Raw genomic sequence first — 20,969 nt, 5'->3', positions numbered from 1 at the left:
AAGTGTTAATATTTATTTGTTTGATCATATCACAAATAAATAATATAAGTGTTTGTCTAGCTTGTTATTGGGTATGACTCGACTTGGATCATAACGTACTAGCCACATCAATTTAATATGTGTCTTGGGCATGCAGAGTCCAACAGTATGGGTGATTAGGGTTTATGGATGGATTGATGATTGTGAATGATGATTGTGTTCTTGATGATTCGGATGATAATTAGTGATTAGAGATGAATTGGTAGTGAATGGTAGGTGGTAATGGCTCCAAGATTGAGATTCAAACTCAAAACAAAGTGTAACTTACGAGTTAATGGCCAAAGAACCAATTAAACTCGTCAAAAGATCAAGAAAACAAAAGTTTCGCGTTTGAACAAACGGGAGCCCGTCGCCGACGGCCTTGACCCCGTCGGCGACGCCCTCTCAAAAGCTGAAAAACTGGCGACGGCTTTTTTGACTGGTTACGGGCAAGATTGGCCGACGGGTGTTTCTAGAGCCCGTCCTGGACGGCCTAGAGCCCGTCGGTGACGGCCTCTCCAGCTCGAATTCTCCAATTTCTTCATTTTGCACTCCCGGTTGATCCGTAACGCGTCCTGGTTGTCCGGTTTTCGTCCCGGTGACTCGTAAAGCTCCCAAAAAGCTCCTTAAACTCCGACAAACCTGCAAAACACTTTTTTAATTAAGAGTAGGCTATTCGGAATTAAAACTCATATAAAAACATCAAGTTATACGATTACGAAAACCGGTTTTCAACCACGTATCACATCCCCACACTTGTCTTTGCTTGCCCTCAAGCAAATCTGTTTTTCACTTTCACGTGGGTCAAACAAAGAATACGCTCCCCATTCCTGAGACAAAGGTTAAGGTCAATTGTCATACTAAAGTTCAAACTCTTTACAATTTTCAATATATTTAACGGTAAAGTGCATTCACAAATACAATGGTTATCCAAGATTAACCCGCCCGTGAAACCAACAATTCATGCACATCCCTCACAATGTCCTCTCCACTCGGTTTATATATTGGCTAATTTTCATAATGGATTAGCACTTCAAAGAATAATTGCTCAAAACCGATTAGAACACGTACCCGCATAGGCTTGCAACTCAATCATTTTCCACCACCGAACACGAATACCAAGCAGAAGTCATAAGGTCTTTGAAAGGGTTGTAACCGGGCTAGGCTAAGGGTAGGAAATAGGATATTTTAAAGTGGCTAAGGTGCTGAAAATTCGATTTTTATTACAAAACAACTAATTTATGCACAACTAACTACCAATATCAAACTAGAAAGCAACAAGCTTTCGCCTTTTATTTATTAAACTAAGAACATATATTTTTGTTCTTTTCTCAACAATTTTCTCGTTTTTTTAATATATATATGCAAACAAACAATTCACGAATATACAAACTCGAATCCCATAATCGAATTTCCATCACATGGGTTTAAAAGAAAAAGGTTAAAGGTTATGGGCTATAGGGTGGTCAAACGAAAGGATTAGGCTCAAAATTGGCTACTAAGTGATAAATTTTTGGGTAAGGATATAAAAATGGTGTAAAAGGAAAAGGCTTACCTAGTGCCTTAATCATTCTCGTGCTTGTATTCGGTCTATGGTCTCAAACGTATCAAAAGTTGCAAGTTCTACAATACATGACTAATGGTCCACTCAAACAAAGAAACATAAGCATGTGCTCTATAATGTAAAAGTGGCTCAAAACCTCACATATGTAAAGGGTATAATATGTGATATGCATAAAATGATAGTTTCTTAAGCGGATTATTCCCAAATAACCACCCGCTAAATACCCGTCATGCTATTAATTTGAACTTGACCATGACAAAAGACCAAATGGGTTGTGCCATCCCTCGTTGCCTTTGTTACATGTGCTTTTAAGATCGCTTTTGAAACAAGAAATTTTTTAAAAAATTTTGAAATTTTCCCCCATCCCCACACTTGAGGTAAACATTGTCCTCAATGTGTGGTGTTTAAATGAACGGGTGAAAATCGAAAACTTTTACTACTCCCCCATCCCCACACTTGAGGTAAACATTGTCCTCAATGTATAAGAACTAGAGTTTTAAAAAGCACAAGGGATGCGACACGGCTATCTTCCCAAAAATTCCACCCCGGAAAAAAATAACATACAATTACAATCCACTTATTACTAATCTAAGAATCAAGGTAAAAAGGAAACGCATGCACCTGATTTTTGTCGATAGATGCCCATATCTTCTTCTTCTCTTCACAAAACGGTCGTCCCTCGAACATAATGTACCTACAAATTCTAACCCTTGTGTAGAAGCATGCTTCTCACAACCATTGAAATTTGTTAGCTACTTAGTTCTACCATTTTTATGAAAGTGTTACCAAGTCATGCGTTAATTTACCTTGATTTATGTGGAAAAATAATTTACAACAATAATAATCCTAACTCACTTTCATAGGAATCACGGTTGCATTTAGCTTATGCAACAAGCCCTTTTAAACCCCCCCCCCCTAATAGCTTGGGAGGACGAGAGGTCTCGTGAGGGTTATATAGGGAACACACCCACAACGTTCATTTAACTAGTAAAACAAAATAACAAATTATACAACAACAATAACAACAAAACTACGGAGAAAGACTAAAACTAATTGTAACAGAAAATATACAACAACAATTAACTTACCACCTCATGGTGCTCGAATGGCGTGCTTGCCGCCAACGAACTCCTCGAAATCAACCACCGGCGATTCATACCATACCATTTGTTTCCAAACGGTCCAAACTTCCTCACCTCCTCTTCCTTCTTCTTTTCTAGAGGTGACTTCTTCGCCTTCTTTCTCTTGACCGTCTTCTTCTTTGTTTCTCCAAACCTACCAACCATAGCACATACCTTTTTGTTTGGATTCATGTCCTTTTTAGGACACTTATCCTCACCGAGTGGGTTAGTAAAATTTGGAAAAACATTTAAATTTAATTCTCGGTCCCCAAACTTCATGCTTACCGTTCCCGTTGCACAATTTATAATGACATTAGCAGTTGCCAGGAATGGTCTACCAAGTATGACTATCGGTTGGGTGTCCTCAACACATCCAACATAGTCTACTACCAAAAAGTCAACTGGGTAGTAGCAATCATCCACTTTAACAATCACATCCTCCACCATCCCCCTTGGATGCGTAGGAGTCTGATCGGCCAATACCACGGGAGTATCAAATTTTTTTAATGGACCAAAATTGTATTGGTCATACAAACTCCCGAGTAAAATGCTCACACAAGCTCCAAGATCGAGGAGCGCCCTCTCAATTTTAAATGTTCCAATTTGAATTGGAATAAGAGGATCTCCTGGATCTTGAGCTTTTTGGGGAAGGGCACCCCATAAAACGGTACTAACATGAGATATCAAATCAACCGGTTCAGGTAATTTGTTGTGCTATTTTTCGATGCTTAACTCCTTTAAGCATTCCACATGAGCCGGAACCTTTTTAATGTCATCGAGTAATGGTAAATTAATTTTTGCTTGTTTAAAATCTTCCCACCTCTCGTCCTTCGGTGGGTACCATTCCTCAACTTTTGATGCATTAATCGGTTTAATTTGATTTAAACAATTTTCACAAAAAGAATTTTTATTCATTTTTTTAATTTTAATTTGTGAAATCGTTTCTTGTTCATTTTTACTTTCCGACTCATCTCTTGCATTTCCCACTGCACCATCAATGCATTGTGGTGGTGGAATGCTTTCAACACTACTACAAACCTCATCATTTGTAAAAGGACTTACCACGTTAATGTGCGCATTCCTCACATTGCCCGTGCTTGAACTTTGATGCTTAGGGTTCACCGTGGTGTCACTTAGGAGCTTTCCCATGCTCCCCCTCATTTGTGCCATTTCCTCTGCAAGTTGGCCCACTTGCTTTGCCAATGCTTCATGTGATTTGTCCTGAATCTCATTCTCTTTCTTGGACTCTTGCATCATTGAAAGCATTGCATCCATTTTGGCACTCAAATCACCACTACATCCTTGATTATTCGTCGACCCGTGAGCATCTTGATTGTAACCTCTTTGGCGAGTTTGGTGCGAATACCCACCTTGATTTCCCGATGGGAAATTCGGGTTCATTTGGTTGGAGGCATTACCATACCTAAAGTTAGGATGGTTCCTCAACCCGGGGTGGTAAGTGTTGGAGTTCATATCATATTGCCTTCGGTCCCCATACACTTGATTCACCTCCACGGTGGCTTGACAATTCTCGGTCCGGTGACCGATGTCTCCGCATTCTTCACATACGGCGTATTGCTCCGCATTCACTTCCCTTTTCTTCATGTGAGGCAACTCCCGCTCTAATGTTTCAATTCGATCCTTAGAACTCGCATCACGGTCGGGCCAAGACCTTGAGGTGGGGTGCTTTTTGGCTCGATCAGCCGACTCTTTCGCTTTTGACCTTTTACTCATCCTTTCAAGGAACTCCCAATCGTCGTCCTCGTGATTGCTTAACAAGGTTCCATTACTAGTCGACTCAAGGTGGTTCCGTGTCTCATCATCCAAACCCCTTACGAAGCATTTGACCAACTCCCATTTTTCAATTTGATGATGAGGGCATTTCCGAATCAATTCCTTTTCATGTAGCGGTTCACTCGAAAGTTGGCGAAAAGACCGAATTTCATCTCTAGCATCGTCGGTCTTCGCTATTGAGTAGTATTCGTCAAGAAAAACTTGTTGCATTTCAGACCATGTGCGAATACTACCCGCCAGAAGTGTGAGAAACCATTGCTTTGCCTTATCCTTCAAAGAAAATTGAAACAATCGAAGTTTGACCTCCTCCAAGGAGAAATCATGCCCTCCAATAGTACTACATATGGCCGAAAACTCCGCCAAATGAGTATACGGTTCATCATTGGACCTCCCGTTGAAGTGGGGGAGGATGTTGATGTAATGGGGCTTGCAATCAAACATTCTTCATTCGCACACAGTCGGTGAGTCATTGTCGGTGACCACCGGCCTAAAACGGTCATTGACTCCCCTTGGAGGTTGTTGATTACGACGCGGACCATCAACTTCTTGCTCTCTTGGTCTTCGATTATCTCTTCGATTACCCCCTTGATATCCACCTTGATTACCTCCGCCCACAAAACGAGGAATCCAGTTACAGTTGGGATTATTGTTATTGTTATAGTAACCGTCATCCCGATTCCTTTGGTTATTGTTTCGTAGGTTTCGGTTGTTTTCGTATTTATCGTTCCTCACGTTCCCGTTCCCGTCCCCGTAACCATAATTATCATTCCCCACATAATTGGCATTTTGATAGCCAAACTCATCGTCTTCAAAACCTCTTGCGTTGTAAACATTGCCCCGGTTCACATACCCCCAACCATCGTCTTCTCTCTCATCGTAATTTCCCCCGTCATCCGAGTATTCCGAGTGAATACTCACGTGTTCCGGTGATTGATAACCGGGAACACTATACGGTTCGTCATCGGGGATTTCATTCCTCAAGTCATCAACGTTGAAGAATGGGTCTTCATTCGCGGGATTTCCGCGATCACGATTACCCCTATGATCGGAATTTACATTTCGGTCATTGATGTTGGTAGGTAAAGGGTTTTGTCGGTTAGAATTTGGATGTGGTGGTGTGGGTGTTCTTTGATTGTTGTTATGGCCGCGGTTTTGGAATCGTGGTGTTGGTGGTCTCGAATTGTTACCACCGCCCGGTTGGTCTTGTGGAATATTTTGAACGGCTCTAAGGTTGCCTTGATACTGAAATTGGTATTGGTTGTTTGGGTGGTTTGAGTTTTGGGGATCCATTGAACTAGGTTCAACGGATAGTGTAAGTGGTGAATGGGTGTTCGGTGGGTCAGAAGCAAGTGTTGCTTCCAACCGGTTGGCTAGATTTCTTCGGACTACTCTCTCGATCTCATGTTCGAATATCAACGGTGAAGTCCTCTCGGAGTTCCTTGTATGCATGCACTACCTGTAATATGCACAAGTAACACAACCCGCGTAACAAGGAAAAAGACAAAGTACAAAAAGAAGCTAGACAAATTAAACAGTTAATCACGAAAATTCAAACAATAATCCAAACACAAAGCGCACGCACTCCCCGGCAACGGCGCCAAAATTTGATCGGAGTGTCGCGCTCCGGTCAAAGATAATATTTATAAGCCCAAATTACCTTTAACTATGTGTTAGTGGTAGCAAGGGGTCGAACCACAAAGAGTATGTGGTTTGTGAATGGATTCGATTGAATTAAAATGAAAGTCACAAATTATGAAGCTTGCTATAATATTTTTGTATCTTTATTTAGTTGAAAAAGATGTGGATTGGTTTAATTGATTAAAGACTAATGATTAACGATTGCAAGAAAATTTGATTATTAAACAATAATGATAAAAAGGGTTCACACCCGGCTTCGGTAATTGTCAACCTAGGGTTTCTACAAGTTTTAGATTCAACTCAATTGTATATGATTAGCGGATTTAGTGTACCGTGACTTAGGTGCCAATAACTATCAACGTTTCGAAAAACGGACAATAATGCACTTTGTAATCAACACAAGTAAAACCTAACCATGACAACGCATAACTACACATAACCATTTCATAAAGTCATAACTTTATAATCGTCGACAATTTACGAATACGAAACAAATGTAAACTATTGCCAATGGTTTCAAAAATCAACACAATTTGTCACAAAGTTGAAGCAAGAAACAATTCAAAACCCTGAATTAAACAACTACCTACACCGGGGTGAAACCAAGATGATTAGCCGCTCATGGTTGAAGAAACTTAATCACCGGATGATTGGTACTTGACTTGGACCATCTTGAAGCTTGAACAATGGAGAAATGGTGGATGTTGAAGGTTTTGGTGGAGGATTATGGTAAAAGGAATGATGTATGGGTGATTAGGGTTTATGGATGGATTGATGATTGTGTTCTTGATGATTCGGATGATAATTGGTGATTAGAGATGAATTGGTAGTGAATGGTAGGTGGTAATGGCTCCAAGATTTAGATTCAAACTCAAAACAAAGTGTAACTTACGAGTTAATGGCCAAAGAACCAATTAAACTCGTGAAAAGATCAAGAAAACAAAAGTTTCGTGTTTGAACAAACGGGAGCCCGTCGCCGACGGCCTTGACCCCGTCGACGACGCCCTCTCAAAAGCTGAAAACTGGCGACGGCTTGTTTGACTGGTTACGGGCAAGATTGGCCGACGGGTGTTTCTAGAGCCCGTCCCGGACGGCCTAGAGCCCGTCGGCGACGGCCTCTCCAGCTCCAATTCTCCAATTTCTTCATTTTGCACTCCCGGTTGATCCGTAACGCGTCCCGGTTGTCCGATTTTTGTGCTGATGACTCGTAAAGCTCCTTAAACTCCGTCAAACCTGCAAAACACATTTTTAATTAAGAGTAGGCTACTCAGAATTAAAACTCATATAAAAACATCAAGTTACACGATTACGAACACCGGTTTTCAACCACGTATCATTTCCCCACTTCACAAGCTTTAGACACTAAACAAGACAAGGCCTCTATTGCAATAAGTAAAAGGAAGGGTGAAAGGGGGTCACCTTGACGAAGGCCTTTCTGACATTGGAATTCAAATTTAGGGGACCCATTAACCAAAACCGAGGACCTCGCAGAAACCAACATGCCTTTAACCCAATTACACCACATACGAGGAACCCCATTTGATCCATCAAATCCAAGATGAAACCCAGTTAACATTATCGTAAGCTTTTTCAAAGTCGATTTTGAAGACCAAAGCTTGTTTACCCGATTTTTTTGAGCCGCGACCAAATCTCCCTTAGAACCAAAGGGCTATCAAGGATATACCTATCTTTAACAAACGTCGATTGAGACACCAAAATAATATTACGAATAACCTTCTTCAAACTATTCGCCAAAATCTTCGGGATAACTTTGCTGATAATCCCTATAAGATTTATGGGTCAATAGTCCTTCAACCCAATCGGGTCCTTAACCTTCGGGATTAGAGTTATAAAAGACGTATTGCAACTCTTGTTAATGGAGCCCGTATCATAAAAGTGGGATAACACTTCTTTGAAGTCCTCCTCAAAAAAACTCCAAAAATCTTTCACGAATTTAAAGTTAAAACCATCCGGGCCTGGGGCCTTATCTGCCCCACATTCAAAAACTACCTCCTTGATTTCCTTAGCCGTGAATTTCTCCGCTAGGGAACCCACCTCTACTTCCGAAATTCTCTTCACTCCCGGACAAAGCAACAAAGGTCTAGACTGGACTTTCTCCTCAAAGTGTTTTCTAAAGAACCCAAGGACTTCTTTCTTTATAATTTTCGGCTTATCCACCCAAACACCATCAATGAGCAACCCTGGAATACCATTTAAACTTTTCCTGTTATTAATGAGTCTATGGAAAAAGGCGGACTTCTCGTCACCATCAATGGCCCACCTACACCGCGACTTCTATTTCAGATCCATAGCCTTCAACCGATCCCTCTCACATATATTCTTAAAGTATTCTTCGTTAATCCAAACCTGTCACACCCCGACCATGAAGAACATACAAAACGTGGCGGAAACGTCGGGGAGTGTTGTAACAGAATTTATTGTTTCAAATCCATGGCAATTGAAGTTTCGTTTTATTAATCAGACATGAAAGTTTACATTGTTTTAAACAAGAACCAAAGAGTACATAACATAAATTAACTAGTTCTTGTCTCGTTTTAAGTCACTAAGGCACAGGTCCGCCTAAGTTTGTCTTGATAAGTCCTATGCATCATCTCCTGAAAACACATGTGAAAATAGGTACGTCAGCATAAAAATGCCTGTGAGATACATAGGTTTTGTGAAAACAGAATTCATGACTTATGTTTGAGAAAATGTTTAGTCATGAACCTTGTAATTTGCTTTGTCTTGTAAATCATTTGAAAAACGATAAGATCAGATGATATGTATATATAAGAGAATAATGTATGGTTAAATGAATAACTATGTGAAATGAGTTTGTATAAGATAAGTTGTTTGTAAATCAATGTCTTGTGAAAAGTGTGTTATTTGTATAAAATGTTATATGTCTCAAATTGGAATGGTTCAAGTAATGCTACGATATGTAATACCATACAAACACTTATATATAGGAAGTACCAGTGGCGTATCCACCATGCTTGTATCATATTACACACGCCTCGTTACTTAGATCACTTACTCAAACCAAACCATCAAGATGAAATGTTTAACAATTGTAGAAATGTTTATGTATAGTCAAATGTAAATCATGTCAACAGATACAACTGGTTCACACGGTTTAATAGTTACAAACGGTTCATATAATTAAAGGGTTAAGACGGTTCACATAGTCAAATGGTTACAACGGTTCAAAATGTAGTATAATGTGTTCATATGCTGGATGAGCATATGCAACAGAAATGCAATGTAAAACAATGTACTAAGTATGCACACAATGGGCGTACATAGCATGAGTGTAATGTAAAACAATGTACTAAGTATGCACACAATGGGCGTACATAGCGTAAAATGTAATGAAATCATGTACTATAAATGTACTAATGAACATAGTAAGTATATGATGTGAAAACAGGAAAGCATGAAAGTAACAAGTAGGCACATGTGTTTCACCCCAAAACAGTTTGGAAAACAATAAAAGAGGGGTCTATGTACTCACATACACACCTTGAAAGCATTTAAAAGATGGGGTTCAATGTACTCACCTGAGATTGCTTTGAACTCCTTGTATAACAACCAAACAATGCTAGAGATCACGGATATCAAACGGCACCTAATATAGGTAACTATGTTAATATACCGGACCTAAATTGGAGGATTGGATAGGATGCGGGTTCGTAAACCAAACGAGTATGGAGACTCATGTAATATGGTTTAACAAAGCCCACATACTAAAGTGAAACTTAACCTAAGTGCTTACGGCACCATTACGACTCGTTTTGGTAGCTTATGCTACCTTAACGCGTCGTTCGCGTAAAACGCGCTTGGAACGCCTAACGTCGTGACCATAAGCTATAACCTCGGAAGGTTATTCCCTATACAACTATGGTCACCTAATGTGTTTGGTCGGATCCTAAAGATCGAGCAAATGGTTTGGGTTCGAAAGTATAAGCGATTGTTTAGATCGCTTACCTTACGACCTTATATAAGCACTATACTAAAAGTGACGAGCTAAGCATGTTAGAACATGCTTAACTAAGTTTAGAAAACAGGTTTGGTATCAAAACAAACGGTTTTGATACCTATGAGTATTGGTTACAAAATACGCAAGAATGCGCATTTTGGCCGAAACTACGACTCGTCACTGAGCCTAGATAACGTGGAAATCAGTAGGTGTAGTCACTAGGGACTATAACCATCGTGATCACGCTCACGTTATGAAGTTCGAACGAACTTCGTGTTGACCATAACCTGGTCAACGCGCAAAGTCAAACAAAGCTTGACTTTCGGACTCGAAAAGCGAATAAAAGAACGAAAGAACACTTACGAAGGGTCCCCGAAAGCTAAACTTGATCCAGGAGCTCAGGTATGAAGCAATGGCATCAACTTAGAGCTCTTTGATCAGATTTGTGGGTTTTACACCAAATGGGGGGGGGGTATTTATAGGATATGCAAGACCGTTAGGATCGTTTCTTGAATATCGTGCCTCGATCTAACCCGTACACTTGTCGCAATGTTGTGGTGGCTTATTTTTGCCCCCACCATAGGGATTTGACACGTGGCGTTGCCCTTTGGAGGTTTGAAAGGTTGCTGCAAGTGGATTAAAACATTGAACCTGGTCTGGGAGGCTGACGCGGCCCGTGTAAGAGTTCATACTGGGCTTACGCGGGCCGCCTGGATGTCCAGTTCAGAAAACAAGTTTCAGAAATGACAGTTTAGGTCCCTGTTGTGGTTTAGGGCCATTTTCGACATGTTTAAGGCCCGTTAAGCCATCTTTAAGACCCTAAAATGATGCTTAAACATTGACGACATGAAACATGCTCAAAAATATGCCGGATGTTGGTTCATTTGGCCGTACGATCGCGATGTTCGCTTAATTACAACGGAATGCGCATAAGCGCGAAAAACGATCCAAATTGCGCGACGAATGGATTTTTCTCATGCCAAACACTAAGGCATAAAATTATAATGCTTACATAAACTTTTGGATGTCCGGATGTATTCAGAACGTAAGTTATGCGCGAAAGTGCAAACTTATGCACTTTTTGACACTTTTAGTCCCTGAATGATCCAAAAGTTTATTTTAGCACACCGAACACCTCAAAGCCTATTTCTAAGTTATGTAAAGGATTTTTATGGTGTGTTTAACTTAAGGTCATGTTCCGGAATGTCTGTTACAGTTCAAATTGGCATACTTTCGCAGTTTGTCAAATTTAGTCCCTGTAAGCGAATTAACTTGATTTTGCCATACCAAAGCCTTCAAAACTTATTTCTAAGTTATGTAAAGGTTATTTAAGGTATGTTAAGCCTATTTCACTATTCCGGAGTGTTTGTTGCATTAAACTGGTTATATTTACGCATCAGCGCGCGTATAACCTTCTAGAAAGCGATTTAGAGCTTAAAATCAAACAAGAGTTGATATGTGCAAAAGTGATGTGCGGGTGTAAACACGTTATATTATGTATAGTTTGTGTCGGTTTTAAGCATTAGAGTGTGTTTATTCATAGTAATTTGTGTATTTATTGGTTGTCGGGTTTTTCAGGCTTAACAGCGCGTGAATGCAGTACAATGATCATACAAGCTGGAAAACGGGTGTTACAAGGCAATACGGAGTGAGAAAGCAGAAATGCTGGAAACCATGCTCCCTCGCGCCACGCGAGGGAGGTATGTGAGCTGTAACGTGGCGCGACAGGTAGAAGTCAACGATTGGTCAGAATATGCTCCCTCGCGCCACGCGAGGGAGTGAGGAGGTTCTGTAACGTGGCGCGAAAGTAGTACAGCGTGGAAAATTGTAATTTTTAACCTAGTTCGAAGAAAACGTGGGGGGATTCATTACGCAGCCGCCAGAGGACGATTGGGAGCACTTTTGGGCAATTACTTTCCATCATCTTCAATCTTCCAAGCAACTGGTTCATGTTTAATCAATTTCTAGCAAATCCTGAAGAAACGATGACTATGATGCGCGGCTAATTCTCTTGTAACTTCTACTCGGATGAACTTTTACATTGTTTTGCATTAATTCTTGTTTGCGGATTCGTATAACTGGTACAGCTTGACCATTCGTGTTGGATTCTTGGTAAATGTTTATTGTGTTTGAATTGTTTGAATTATTGGATTCTTGCCAAATTATAACTGGTACAGCTTGACCACTCGTGTTGTCAAGCTGTACCAGTTATACGAATCCGCAAACAAGAATTAATGCAAAACAATGTAAAAGTTCATCCGAGTAGAAGTTACAAGAGAATTAGCCGCGCATCATAGTCATCATTTCTTCAGGATTTGCTAGAAATTGATTAAACATGAACCAGTTACTTGGAAGATTGAAGATGATGGAAAGTAATTGCCCAAAAGTGCTCCCAATCGTCCTCTGGCGGCTGCGTAATGAATCCCCCCACGTTTTCGTCGAACTAGGTTAAAAATTACAATTTTCCACGCTGTACTACTTTCGCGCCACGTTACAGAACCTCCTCACTCCCTCGCGTGGCGCGAGGGAGCATATTCTGACCAATCGTTGACTTCTACCTGTCACGCCACGTTACAGCTCACATACCTCCCTCGCGTGGCGCGAGGGAGCATGGTTTCCAGCATTTCTGCTTTCTCACTCCGTATTGCCTTGTAACACCCGTTTTCCAGCTTGTATGATCATTGTACTGCATTCACGCGCTGTTAAGCCTGAAAAACCCGACAACCAATAAATACACAAATTACTATGAATAAACACACCCTAATGCTTAAAACCGACACAAACTATACATATTATGACGTGTTTACACCCGCACATCACATCCCCACACTTATCTTTTTTCGTCCCCGAAAAATTATTCGTAATGGAATCACAACTAAAACAAATGGCTTTCGATATATTCAACTATTTTATTAAAATGAATCTAATCACACGTTAACCATGATTGTGAATATATTGTCCACTTAAACCCAACCGCCGATTTCCAAGCCCTTATTTTCGATCCATTAGGTTCAAGTAGTGTATAGTCATCTATGGATCCCACACTCAAAAGACTACGACTCCACCTATTCCCATCTCAGGCTTATGAGATTAAAAGATATTAAATCTACCGTCTTATATAAAAAACTCTTATGTTAGTCCGATTAAACTTTATGATGGAAGAATGGATGATATTGCGAGCTTACATGCTTTTGTATACGATCAGTTTAGCGGACAGACGCCATACGAGTCACCATCCCCATGGTTAATGCCATAAACTTCACATATTTATTTATTTATTTTTTTTTTACATGTGCTCAAGTGAATGGATGGATGGAATGATTTTTTTTTCTTTTCGGGTGCCACACTGTTTCGGATTTGTTTTCACAAAAAGAAACAGGTGTGCCAGTTTAATCGGAGAAACTTATAAGTTTCTTACTTATGACGTACCTCTTATACCTTCCACAGTTTCAGTTACCAATCCCCGGCAGCGGCGCCATTTTGATTGGTCTATGGAAAACACCGTATCGATTGGTCTATGGAAAAGGATGTCACTTACCGGTAGTAATTGCACATCGTGCATTTTGGGCAGTTAAACAGATTAACATTGATTATGATACTGCAGGTAAGGAGAGACAATTGACATTGGGTGAACTAGAAGAGATAAGAAATGAGGCTTACGATTGTGCTGCTGCATACAAAGATAAGATGAAAAAAGTGCACGACGCGAAGATTAAGCCGAAAGTGTTTGAAGTTGGCCAGCTTGTGTGGTTATACAATTCCAGGTTGAAACTGTTCCCTGGAAAGCTGAAGAGTAAGTGGACAGGGCCTTATCGTGTGACGAGGGTCGGAAAACACGGTGATTTTGAGATTGAGGACTTTGATGATCATATCCGCCAGATGGTGAACGACCACAGACTGAAGCCGTACTTCAATGCTCGAGAAATTAACGGTCCTGGGAAGAACGTGGAGGTGCTATACGTGAGCACAGTCTGCGAGGATGTTGCGTAATCGCACAGGTATGATCTGGCTGAAGATCTAAAACTTAGCGCTCTTAGGAGGCAACCTAAGGCTCAATTGTAAGTATTTTTCTTGCTTTCGTAGTTAGTTAGACTGTTTTTAGTGAGTTTTCGAGTATAACCGTGCCGTTAATCAAGTGTGGGGAAGTTCGGGTGGGCTGGTTAAGCTTTAGTGCAGTTGAGGGCAACGCACACTCGTCTGGGGGGTAGGACAAGGTGATTATCAGAGAGAGTTTATGATCACATAAAAATTACGGCCGAAAAATCAGTTTTTGGAGCATGTTTGCACAATTTTCGGTTGTTTTCGGTATGTTTTCGGAGTATTTCAGGATATGAGAGGATTCGGAGAAAGAAAACTATCAGAAGAGGAACCCCAGGTACGTTTCCACTGCTAAATTATCATAAAAAATTCGTTTTGGGGGGTGAAGGAAAGGAAAACAAGAAAAAATCAAAAAAATTTTCTAAGGCATGGAAGCCATAAAAAAGAGTAAACTCGCTGGAAACCATATTTCTTCGCGCCACGCGAGAGCGTGACACTTCCTGGCGCGCCACGCGAGGTTCCATGTTTCTGGCCCCAATTTGTTTAACCTTAAGGGCAGTCATCTTTTCACAACATCATTCATCCCCTTTCTCCATAATTGTTCCCTCTCACTTCCCCCCTAACCGCCGGCGATAGTCTCTGTCATTCACCACCACCGTCATCATCAACCAACCGGCGATCACCATCATCACTTACATCACCGCCGGCGACCGGTCACTGCCGAGCGCTGCCTAGAGCCGATTGAACAGCGACTACTTATAATCTTCTTCTAATTTCGAGTTTAATTCGAGATCCAGGTATAAAAGTTTGAGCTTTTACTTATTCATTGAAGATGATTATGTTTTAATCTTGAAATCTGAAAATTGTTAGTGGGTTTCATTATTGGGGTAAAAATTGAATGTGGAAGAGACGTTGTTGAGTAAGAAGATGCAATAGACATGTCGAGTAGGATGAATCTAGGTCCACACCTGTTTCTTTTTGGTGGATTGAGTTGGTTTTGTAGAGCAAGGGTAATGAAGGTAGTGGTAAGGGTTCTGTTCTCAGTGATAGATGCTTTTAAAAATTGGTATTTGGGTAGTTGTTTGGCTGAAATAGTGTGAAAAGCGACGCTGAATATTTTTGACTGATGCGAGTGGAATATAGAAGCATTGAGGGTGCAAGTATAGGTTGTTAGATGGAAGTTGTTTGGCAATTAGTTGAAAGATCAACATATAGTTGCAAATCTGTTTGAGGTGTGGTTAGTGAGGTATTTGATGAATAATTAAGAAAGAAAGTAGGAGATACTGGTTGAAGTTGAGTCAAACATAGGTCGCAAGGTCGTGTACGAGTTAATGAAGCAAAGGTTAGGTAGTGAGTACGTTGTGATTAGCTATTATGCGAAAAATTAAGGTGGGGAAGGGCCTATGTGCGGATGGTCAAAGCGTGTGTGCTAGTTTGAAAAGGTAAAGGATATAAAAGGGTTGAAGATGAAGTTGACATTACATTTGGTGAATGTTTGTGGTGTTAAGAGGTGCGAGTAGTTAGGGCGATGAGTAGTGTCGAGACAAGTAAGTTGAGGGCGGAGTCAAGCTAGGTGGTTTCGTCGGGGCATAGCGTGTATGCATGTATATTAATATAAAAAAAACTGAATAGTTATAAAAGGTGTTCGACACTGTTCAAAACATCCTTCGTGAATTGTAATTCGAGTTGAATATTGACGTGCTTGTTATAAGTGTCGGTCGATTCATTTGTCCTCAATCTCCATACGAATGAATGGACCGAACCACATGTTATTCCGACTCGCATCATGATGTCATCATTATTGTTTGTTATTGACTTCGTAACCGCGAATGAAATGCTATACGGTTACGAATGTCACCGGAATTAAACTAACTTAAATCTTTGCATGCTTTCAGGATGTCGGACGAAGGTGCATCAAGTGCAGGAGGAAAACGCAAGCGCAAAGCAACGAAAAAGAGTCAACCGGTCCAATAGGATGCCTGAGGAGCGTCCGGAACCTAATGCAGTGGCAGTGCCTCTTGATCAGAGGGAGTTGCGCAATCACACACTGTTACAGATTATGTTGGGCACCGAAGAATATGAGAGATGTGAAAAGTTTTTGGAAATGGAGTTATTTCAGCACAGGACCGTGAATTGGGGAATGATTGATGCTATGAATCAGCGGGAGAGATTGGAAGGGTTGTTAGGACGTAGATGGTTAGAGGCGATACGGTGCGCAGAGCCATAGTATGCAGAACTCACTGTTGAGTTTCATTCTACTTTTAAGTACTCGCCTGAGTGGTTCATGCAACCATATACAGTTAAGTTTATGTTGGGGCGTCAACCGTTTAGAATGAGTGTTCCCCAGTTCGCGGAGGCGATTGGGTTGTACACCAGGGAGGAGTCAAGCGTAGTGGATTTTAGGAGGTCGTTACGGGGAGTTACAGTTAATCGAGAGGATTACAATGTGACGGAAGCAGAGTTAGCTTAGTTTTGGTTGACGATAGCGGACTCAGAATGGTCGACGCGTGCGGTGGCATCTTCGATTCGGGACCCGTTTGTCAGATATATTCATAGGATCATCGCATGCACAGTCATGGGTAGGAAGGGTGGAGAAGATAAGGTGAGTCAGAATGATCTGTTCTGTTTGTATTGCATTATGAATAGGAAAGAAGTGAATTTGGCGACAGTGATGTTGGCATCATTCGCACGGGGTCGTCGAAAGGGTGGTCAAGCCAGGTTGCCATTGGGTACTTATGTGACTAGGTTGGCAAGGCATTTGGGAGTTACTGATATATATGAGGAGCGTTTGTTGACTCCTGGTCCAGTTACAGCCGAGTTTGGGATTGAAGAACTGCGTCGAGCGCAGATGATTTGTTTGGACGAGCCGCTTCGTTGGGAGGCGGTAAAGCAGGGCCCTCCTCACAGACAGAGAGTGCGTCTGCAGTCCGAGCGTCCTCCGTCTGCACATCCTCATGCGCAACGTCAGGTACGTGTGCCTGCATCAGCACCAGTGACACTGGAGTCGTTAAGGGATATGTTGCTGGTTCAAAATGACGTCTTGAGATAGATTATGGAGCGTCAGCACATAGAGGTGCCGGATTGGTTTCTACCACCACAGCAGGCTGCTGGAGGTGATGAGGAGTCTGGAGGGGATGACGAGTAGATGGTTCTAGCAGTATCAGCGCCGGTGATTTTGGTTATCTTTTGTATTTTCCCTCTTATTTTGTTTTTAGCTGATGATGGTCTGTACTTAACTTGATATTTGACACATCTGGGGAAAATTGTAAAGGTTAACCGGTTGGGCTGATATATATATATATATATATATATATATATATATATATATATATATATATATATTATGCTATGATTATGTTTGGTGATGTTGCTAGAACTAGTAATGGGTCGTATTTGGCTGGGAATTGTGGTTGGAGTACTAGTGCATTTTGGAAGGCATGGAACTAGACAGATGCAGAGCGGCACGGAAATCAGGGGAGTCTGTTCCATTTGTTGTTGTTGTATTTTTATTTCTATTTTTATTTTCAGTTGTTTGAGTCGTAGTTTCCTGCCTCATTGAGGACAATGAAGGAAATAAGTGTGGGGAGGGGGAAACTGGAGTTTAGTTTAGGTGTCGTGTCATTGTAGTTCAGTTATTATAAAAAAAAGAGAGAAAATAGAAAATGTCCCATAAAGGTTTTCGCATAAAATGGAAGATGATAGGTGTAATTAAATCAGTGGCTTTTCGATTACTATACATATGAGATAATAAATAGTCGGTCACACGTCTAATTTAGGATATGTGGGTAGGCCCAGCCGGTTGAAAGGTTCCTTAGGCTTGATATAAAATAACTTAAAATAGGAGTCTTGTGGGTTCCCGCCTTAGGAGCTATGGTGAAACTGAAACTGTGGAAGGTATAAGAGGTACGTCATAAGTAAGAAACTTATAAGTTTCTCCGATTAAACTGGCACACCTGTTTCTTTTTGTGAAAACAAATCCGAAACAGTGTGGCGCCCGAAAAGAAAAAAAATCATTCCATCCATCCATTCACTTGAGCACATGTAAAAAAAAAATAAATAAATAAATAAATAAATATGTGAAGTTTATGGCATTAACCATGGGGATGGTGACTCGTATGGCGTCTGTCCGCTAAACTGATCGTATACAAAAGCATGTAAGCTCGCAATATCATCCATTCTTCCATCATAAAGTTTAATCGGACTAACATAAGAGTTTTTTATATAAGACGGTAGATTTAATATCTTTTAATCTCATAAGCTTGAGATGGGAATAGGTGGTGTTGTAGTCTTTTGAGTGTGGGATCCATAGATGACTATACACTACTTGAACCTAATGGATCGAAAATAAGGGCTTGGAAATCGGCGGTTGGGTTTAAGTGGACAGTATATTCACAATCGTGGTTAACGTGTGATTAGATTCATTTTAATAAAATAGTTGAATATATCGAAAGCCATTTGTTTTAGTTGTGATTCCATTGCGAATAATTTTTCGGGGACGAAAAAAGATAAGTGTGGGGATGTGATGTGCGGGTGTAAACACGTCATATTATGTATAGTTTGTGTCGGTTTTAAGCATTAGAGTGTGTTTATTCATAGTAATTTGTGTATTTATTGGTTGTCGGGTTTTTCAGGCTTAACAGCGCGTGAATGCAGTACAATGATCATACAAGCTGGAAAACGGGTGTTACAAGGCAATACGGAGTGAGAAAGCAGAAATGCTGGAAACCATGCTCCCTCGCGCCACGCGAGGGAGGTATGTGAGCTGTAACGTGGCGCGACAGGTAGAAGTCAACGATTGGTCAGAATATGCTCCCTCGCGCCACGCGAGGGAGTGAGGAGGTTCTGTAACGTGGCGCGAAAGTAGTACAGCGTGGAAAATTGTAATTTTTAACCTAGTTCGAAGAAAACGTGGGGTGATTCATTACGCAGCCGCCAGAGGACGATTGGGAGCACTTTTGGGCAATTACTTTCTATCATCTTCAATCTTCCAAGCAACTGGTTCATGTTTAATCAATTTCTAGCAAATCCTGAAGAAACGATGACTATGATGCGCGGCTAATTCTCTTGTAACTTCTACTCGGATGAACTTTTACATTGTTTTGCATTAATTCTTGTTTGCGGATTCGTATAACTGGTACAGCTTGACCACTCGTGTTGGATTCTTGGTTAAGGTTTATTGTGTTTGAATTATTTGTCGTTTATTAAGCGTATTGGCAACTTTCTTGCGTTGTTAGCGGGTTGGTAAATTGGCGGGTAGTTGATACAATTGAACGGGTTATTAGGTGGCATAGTGAATCTTAAAAACTATCCTTGATAACTAATTAGATTCATTAATTCCGAGGCCATGTCTATGTGGTGTTTTGAATCGGTAAACAGGTTTTGATGTTAAACGGGTAATTGGGATTCCGGGTAGAGGTTATTCTTTCTCGTATTGATTACAACTTTATTCATTAGCTTTCTAGTTTTTACAATCAAATTCACAAAACCCCCAATCTAGTTAATTTAGTTCTTAGTTAAAAACGTGACACTGACCACAAATTCCCCGTGGATACAATACCCTACTTACGCTATCTACGTAGCTTATTTAGGTTTTTGATTGACCCTTACGACAGTCATCAGAAAGATACACATTTTTATACAGATCCCAAGTCTGAAATACAATATTTCATTGACTTGGTATTTGTTTGATGGTCTCAGTGACCCAGGTGTCACAAAACCTCTTCTTCAGATAACTCCCTTTCTTCGCACAGTTTATCTAATTGCTCCAGCTCTTCTTTATCCCTTATATCATCTTCTTTATCTTTGGCACACCTCTCATTCCTCCAATCTTTAATAATATTCCTTAAATGTTTAAATTTGTTAGCCAGAACCACATCAGGCCTTCCCCCCACCTTGACATAAGAATCCATCGCTTTTTCCACCAAATTATCAAAATCTTCCTTTTGGAGCCAAGAGTTGAAAAACCTAAAAGGTTTAGCCCCAAAATTAATACGAGAAGTTTCAAGGATAACTGGACAGTGATCAGAATGTAATCTTGGCAACGCCCTAAGACACGCCTCCGGCGAAGCACCAAAAAAATCTTTGCACACCAAAACCCTGTCGATTTTGCTAAGTTTATTAGAATTCGGAGCGAGAAAAGTGAAACGCCGTCCTTTCATGCTATACTCAACAAGACCACTTTCATAGATAAAGTCATTGAAATCATTAGCACATGATATGTTGAAATTCGAATTCAATCTTTCAACTGGGGACCTGACCGTATTAAAATCTCCCAAAAGAATCCATTTCCCGATACCCGAGAGAATAACCTCCGCCAAACTATACCAAAGCGTTTTTTATCCCCAGCCCTGTGAGGGGCGTAAATATTTATAACATTAACAGGCTGATTATTCCCCAGTATAATCCCGTTGAGCAGCAAAAAATTCCTGTTTTTAGTAACCCCTTGAACCCGAAAAACTTTAGGATCCCACATGCAAACCAAGCCCCTAGACCTACCCGTAGCACCCACCGACTCCAAGGAAAAGTTAGAATCTCCCCAAAAATTAGCAGCAAAATCAAAACGTACTTCCTCGACCTGGGACTCCTGAATGGCAATGAAATTGATCTTGTACTCCTTCCTTAAGCCACTGACCCACCCAGATTTCGAAACCGAACCCATACCCCAGACATTAAGAGACAGATAATTCATGGTACCACCTTTTGAATACCTTCTTCCAAGATCAGGTCCTTAATCAGACTCTGGTGCCCTTGCAAATTAACTCCAATATCAGCGGCCACATCGAATGTAACTTCCACCTCTAACTTACTCGTTATCTCC

General features: G+C 40.7%; 4 protein-coding genes across 4 annotated transcripts; 1 reads left to right on the top strand and 3 right to left on the bottom strand.

Moving 5' to 3' along the window:
- Positions 1 to 423: 423 nt before the first annotated feature.
- LOC110913383 lies at positions 424 to 4,938 on the bottom strand. Its single transcript, XM_022158218.1, has 4 exons — positions 3,663 to 4,938; positions 3,466 to 3,554; positions 2,671 to 3,417; positions 424 to 660 (listed from the first exon to the last, which is right to left on the bottom strand). The coding sequence occupies exons 1-4, from the start codon at positions 4,936 to 4,938 to the stop codon at positions 424 to 426; spliced, it is 2,349 nt and encodes a 782-aa protein (XP_022013910.1).
- Positions 4,939 to 4,941: 3 nt separating this feature from the next.
- On the bottom strand, positions 4,942 to 5,946 carry LOC110913384 (probable cyclin-dependent serine/threonine-protein kinase DDB_G0292550). The gene has a single exon (XM_022158219.1). It carries the CDS (start codon positions 5,944 to 5,946, stop codon positions 4,942 to 4,944), a length of 1,005 nt encoding a protein of 334 aa, XP_022013911.1.
- A 7,588-nt stretch (positions 5,947 to 13,534) lies between these two features.
- LOC110913385 lies at positions 13,535 to 14,104 on the top strand. Its single transcript, XM_022158220.1, has one exon. It carries the CDS (start codon positions 13,535 to 13,537, stop codon positions 14,102 to 14,104), a length of 570 nt encoding a protein of 189 aa, XP_022013912.1.
- A 5,756-nt stretch (positions 14,105 to 19,860) lies between these two features.
- LOC110913386 lies at positions 19,861 to 20,840 on the bottom strand. Its single transcript, XM_022158221.1, has 2 exons — positions 20,461 to 20,840; positions 19,861 to 20,329 (listed from the first exon to the last, which is right to left on the bottom strand). Exons 1-2 carry the CDS (start codon positions 20,838 to 20,840, stop codon positions 19,861 to 19,863), a joined length of 849 nt encoding a protein of 282 aa, XP_022013913.1.
- Positions 20,841 to 20,969: the final 129 nt, after the last annotated feature.

The sequence above is a fragment of the Helianthus annuus genome, chromosome 15, assembly GCF_002127325.2.
Source record: "Helianthus annuus cultivar XRQ/B chromosome 15, HanXRQr2.0-SUNRISE, whole genome shotgun sequence".
Taxonomy (NCBI): Eukaryota; Viridiplantae; Streptophyta; class Magnoliopsida; order Asterales; family Asteraceae; genus Helianthus; species Helianthus annuus.
This window is presented reverse-complemented; position numbering and strand designations above follow the sequence as displayed.